This window comes from Neoarius graeffei, chromosome 21, assembly GCF_027579695.1.
Source record: "Neoarius graeffei isolate fNeoGra1 chromosome 21, fNeoGra1.pri, whole genome shotgun sequence".
NCBI lineage: Eukaryota > Metazoa > Chordata > Actinopteri > Siluriformes > Ariidae > Neoarius > Neoarius graeffei.
The window spans coordinates 35,842,335-35,848,334 of NC_083589.1; the positions used below are offsets into that span (position 1 = coordinate 35,842,335).

Below are 6,000 nucleotides of genomic sequence, written 5' to 3' on the forward strand. Positions count from 1 at the left end.
AGAGAAAATGAATGCGTTTAGCAGGTCAGGTGCTCTGTTCAGGCCTAATATTAAATCTTTTCCTGTTCTTGTGTATTTAATGCGTATGTATGGGTCTGTATTGGATTTTTAGTGGTTTATTTGCACACACAGATCTGCTGTCAGGTCTCCCACAGCAGTGGAGAAGAGATCAGTAGAACGCTCACCTCTGGCACGCAGGAGAACTCAGGAAAGGAGTCAGACATCCACGGACAAGCCCAAGTGTCAGGACACAAAACAGTACGAGTTCAAGTACATTTCTACAACAGCAGATGGCAGAACATTTTTACACACTTAATTAAGGATGCAAAGCTTAATTAGTCATGAAAAGAACATGCACGTCTTAAAATTAAAGCGCTTGTTATTTAATGATTTAATGAAGGATGTTTAATGGTTTAATTAAAATTATTTTAAGGTATGTAATCTGCCACTCGCGCCTATTCAGTGTGTCTTGAACAACTAAACGTTGCTATACTGTACATTACTACAGTTTAATCCTTTTTCTGCTCTTGAAGCATCCAGTGAGTGCGATTGTTTTTGCTTTTTTACAGATTTGATGACCCTGTTGTTTTTGAGGCTCAAAGGTAGCCGTTCGCGATCCCTTCCTAACACACTTTTTAGTTTTATCACCTCTCTTCGTTTGTCTCTGCATTCATCTGCAGCTGATTATTTTGTTCTGTAAACTGCATGTTGCCATTTAGGATAGTCTTTTTATTTCAGCTGGCAGCAGCTAATTGTCTGATTTGTCACTTTATTTGATATGACAGTTTATTTAGTTATTCAATTTTGTGCACGCACGTGCACACGTGTTCATGTGTACGTGTCCTTTATTCTAGAGGAGTGATCAACCCTGTGCCGTGCCCTAAAGGCAGTCGAGTAGCCAAACTTCAGTGTGTGTATTCAGCAGAGGGACACACTAAAGCCCTGATGTGTGTGGATTCCACTGATGATCTACTGTTTACCGGCTCAAAGGGTAACACCTTGAAACTCACCAACTTTCACTTTTGTGCTTTGGAAAAGAAACCACACACTTGCTGGTAGACTTCTGCATTATTTTTAAAGCAATAGAACATGAGAGGTAGAGTGTTGTGGCAAATAACATAATAGATGTATTTGGTCAGAGATCATCACTGCCATGATGTTATTGGTGATAACGCATGAGCTCACATCTTCTTTGCAGTTCACAGTGAAAAGAAAATAAGTCAAGCAAAGAAATGACCAACTTTCTTTCAAATTTCAGTGTTCTATATCGACCATTATGCTCCACCGGAAGGAGCTCGTCAGTGCAAGAAAGTTAGAATATTGTCATAGTATTTGACAAATTACTTTTTAGTCCTGTAGGATCTCTCTGGCTCAGATTAACAGCCAAGTGTTGTCATTTGGTAGAAAAAAGCCAACTGAGATTTAGTGCTGTCAAGCGATTAAAATATTTAATCGCGATTAATGTCGCGACTGTCATAGTTAACTCGCGATTAATCGCAATTTAATCGCACATTTTTGTCACATGAAAAACCATTGTAATTCTCTTATCAGCATAAAAAAGTGAACGGGCTTGCTTTGTACCAATGGGGTTTTTTTTTTTGTTTGTTTGTTTGTTTTTTTTATTGCAGAGCATAACACGTCTTGTCACAGCCACTGACATCCCTAACTTCCATATTAGATGAAAAATAAAGTGCAGATCACTGTGAAAATAAAAAAATGTTTTTTATTTTACTCTTATGGGCGGCACGGTGGTGTAGTGGTTAGTGCTGTCGCCTCACAGCAAGAAGGTCCTGGGTTCAAGCCCCGGGGTCGGCGAGGGCCTTTCTGTGTGGGGTTTGCATGTTCTCCCCGTGTCCGCGTGGGTTTCCTCCGGGTGCTCCGGTTTCCCCCACAGTCCAAAGACATGCAGGTTAGGTTAACTGGTGACTCTAAATTGACCGTAGGTGTGAATGTGAGTGTGAATGGTTGTCTGTGTCTATGTGTCAGCCCTGTGATGACCTGGCGATTTGTCCAGGGTGTACCCCGCCTTTCGCCCGTAGTCAGCTGGGATAGGCTCCAGCTTGCCTGCGACCCTGTAGAAGGATAAAGCGGCTAGAGATAATGAGATGAGATGAGATTTTACTCTTCATTAGTTTCTTTTGAAGAGAAGTATTTGCCATAAAAGAAGAAAAAAAAACAGATAACAAAAATAAAAAATATGTAGGCACAAAAGCAGCCCCTTAAAAAGGCTGATACAAAATGAAGTGTCCTTTGAGTGGAGCAGTACGCGATAGATAGCTCAGGTAAGCTAATCAGTCAGCATACCGTAGCAAGCAACCAAAACCTGAGGCCAAAATAACCAACCTACAAGACTGAATATGATAAATGATGGAAATAGTGGAAAAACTGGAAATGGTGAATGAAAATAAAAATGTACTGTTTTATTTATTGAGTCACCACACAGACCTACTCTCGTTGAATAAAGTGAGCTGAATGACCGCCACACTGAGTTCGGCCAGGTTCTAACATCATACCAAAACAAAATACATCACTGATTCCTTTACATTCAGAAAGGTTAAAAACATTCATCATACGTTCAAAAACGTTCATCATAGTGTGGCACTGTATTCTCTAATTCTCACTGCTTATAACTCTACACCTACCCGGTGGAGATGAGCTGGGAGACTGAAGACTGAAGGAACAGTATTGAAAAATATTTTCCAGTCTCACCTGTGAAAGGTAATCCCATGTGATCTCGTTTGGACGGTAAACCTGTTGGTACAGTTAAACGCAGCACATGAACGAGGCATCTTTATTCTCGGCTACTGTCTAGACGCTATACCAGAGACGGTTGAAGAATCTCCACTTTGCCCCATCCAATATGGCGACGAGGATGACGTATGATTCTATGCAGAAGGCGGCGTCGATGTTTATATGTCTATCCCTTTCTCCATCACTCACACTTACTCTTACTGAAGCAGCGCGCGACAAGCCTCAACAGGAACTACGGGTGACTCGCAGGGCCAAATTAGAATTTGCGTTAACGGCACTATTTTTTTTAATCGCGATAAATTGAGATTGCGTTAACGCGTTATCGCGTTAACTTTGACAGCCCTACTGAGATTATATTCTTTGAACACTACATTACCTTTAAAAAAATTAGGAAAGATGTTTCCACCCTCTGTAGAAATAAGATTTTGCAATCAGTCTTCTGTATGAATTTGATGAGGGTTGCTCAGTGTCGGAAAGAAGTTTCTCTTCTGTAACACCTAATAAATTGGCATTATGTTTGTCTGATACAAGTCAAATAATAATATCCATCCATCCATTATCTGTAGCCGCTTATCCTGTTCTACAGGGTTGCAGGCAAGCTGGAGCCTATCCCAGCTGACTACGGGCGAAAGGCGGGGTACACCCTGGACAAGTCGCCAGGTCATCACAGGGCTGACACATAGACACAGACAACCATTCACACTCACATTCACACCTACGGTCAATTTAGAGTCACCAGTTAACCTAACCTGCATGTCTTTGGACTGTGGGGGAAACCGGAGCACCCGGAGGAAACCCACGCGGACACGGGGAGAACATGCAAACTCCGCACAGAAAGGCCCTCACCGGCCACGGGGCTCGAACCCAGAACCTTCTTGCTGTGAGGCGACAGTGCTAACCACTACACCACCGTGCTGATAATAATAATAATTTTTTATATGTAAAAAATAATAGTGAACGTATGTTATTTCATAATGCATACATTTTTGAATATTACATAAGATTCATGGTTCAGTTCATTTTGAAATTAGAGTAATGTGACCGTTATTGCTTATTAGCAATTAGGTCTATAGAATAAGCCCTGTTTGGTGAAAATAGCATGTTAGACAGCGTTCAGGATAACACTTTTATTTGTGTGCGTGTAGCAAAAAATATTTGTGTAAAAAATAATTTTGTGTAGCAATTCCAAAATTTTGTGTAGCATTTCTTTTTGTTTGTTTCAATATATATTAAGTAATAAATAAGCAGTAAAAAAACCCTGCGATTTCCTGGCAACAAAATTGTGGCTAGTGAAAAGGCTGAATGGCTAGTGACTCGGGAAAACCACTAGCCACAGTGGCCGGTGAGCAAAAAAGTTAATGTAAAGCCCTGCAGCTGACTACGGGCGAAAGGCGGGGTACACCCTGGACAAGTCGTCAGGTCATCGCAGGGCTGGCATTTTTTTATTATTATTTATTGATTGATTGATCCATCCATTCCCTGCTGGACAATCGGCGACTGACTAACCCAGTTACTCTGGGAATGTTAGGAAATAAGGAAAGCTTATAATTTTCTTATAGACTGGTACCAAAATTCAAAAAAGTGCTTATTTAAGGAGTTAAAGGCATTTTTGAGACAGAGTCGGCAAACAGTCTTATTTTGTCAATTTGGGTGTGCCGAATTCAAATCTGCAATATGCCGAGCTCTATCTGACCTCTGTTGACCTCTAGAGGTCATTGAACTTTGGGCCTGTAAACGTCTCAGCTGAACCCAGTTTCTCAGCTTTCTAAGGAATGAGATGTACTAAAATGATTAATGAAGTTAGCAAATGGCCTTGTTTGTTAAATGTTTGGGTGCTGAATTCATTTTTCATATGTAAAACGACATATGACCTCTGATAACCTCAAGGTCATTAAACTTGGCCTATAGGCCTATGCATTTAACGGCATTTTTAAACTGACTTTACTTCCCCAAAAAGAATATGAACAGACAAAAAACAAATAGAAAGGAACAAATACAACATTAAATGCCAGTCCATGTACATGTGACTTACTTTTCACAATGAGAATGCCTAGGCGATCACCTTACATAACATTGCATTACATTTAGCGGTTATTGTTTATACAAAGCTACTGAAAAAAGGACAGATTCAGCAGCATACAAAATGTGGGGGCATACAGGGTATACAGGTTAATCAGGGTTAGTATATATGAGAGTTTTTTTCTTTGTTGTTTTTTGTTTTGTTTTAAACGGGGTAAAGCCTTTACAAAAAACAAACAACAAAGAAAAAAACTCTCATATATACTAACCCTGGCGGCACGGTGGTGTAGTGGTTAGCGCTGTCACCTCACAGCAAGAAGGTCCTGGGTTCGAGCCCCGTGGCCAGCGAGGGCCTTTCTGTGTGGAGTTTGCATGTTCTCCCCGTGTCCGCGTGGGTTTTCTCCAGGTGCTCCAGTTTCCCCCACAGTCCAAAGACATGCAGGTTAGGTTAACTGGTGACTCTAAATTGACCGTAGGTGTGAATGTGAGTGTGAATGGTTGTCTGTGTCTATGTGTCAGCCCTGTGATGACCTGGCGACTTGTCCAGGGTGTACCCCGCCTTTCGCCCGTAGTCAGCTGGGATAGGCTCCAGCTTGCCTGCGACCCTGTAGAAGGATAAAGCGGCTAGAGATAATGAGATGAGATGAGATATACTAACCCTGATTAACCTGTATACCCTGTATGCCCCCACATTTTGTATGCTGCTGAATCTGTCCTTTTTTCAGTAGCTTTGTATAAACAATAACCGCTAAATGTAATGCAATGTTATGTAAGGTGATCGCCTAGGCATTCTCATTGTGAAAAGTAAGTCACATGTACATGGACTGGCATTTAATGTTGTATTTGTTCCTTTCTATTTGTTTTTTGTCTGTTCATATTCTTTTCGGGGGAGTAAAGTCAGTTTAAATGCTGTTAAATGCATAGGCCTATAGGCCAAGTTTAATGACCTTGAGGTTATCAGAGGTCATATGTCGTTTTACAAATGAAAAATGAATTCAGCACCCAAACATTTAACAAACAAGGCCATTTGCTAACTTCATTAATCATTTTAGTACATCTCATTCCTTAGAAAGCTGAGAAACTGGGTTCAGCTGAGACGTTTACAGGCCCAAAGTTCAATGACCTCTAGAGGTCAACAGAGGTCAGATAGAGCTCGGCATATTGCAGATTTGAATTCGGCACACCCAAATTGACAAAATAAGACTGTTTGCCGACTTTGTCTCAAAAATG

The 6,000-nt window shown here is 40.9% G+C and overlaps 1 protein-coding gene across 3 annotated transcripts in view; it reads left to right on the forward strand.

The window, feature by feature from the left end:
- Nucleotides 1-6,000, forward strand: part of LOC132869707 (kinesin-like protein KIF21A) — a 157,054-nt gene that overhangs the window by 135,307 nt on the left and 15,747 nt on the right. For all 3 annotated transcript variants that reach the window (XM_060903041.1, XM_060903042.1, XM_060903043.1), the window contains 3 exons: nt 133-258; nt 570-602; nt 855-991. In XM_060903041.1, the coding sequence (XP_060759024.1) occupies nt 133-258; nt 570-602; nt 855-991 (296 nt within the window). The remainder of the gene's footprint in view (nt 1-132; nt 259-569; nt 603-854; nt 992-6,000) is intronic.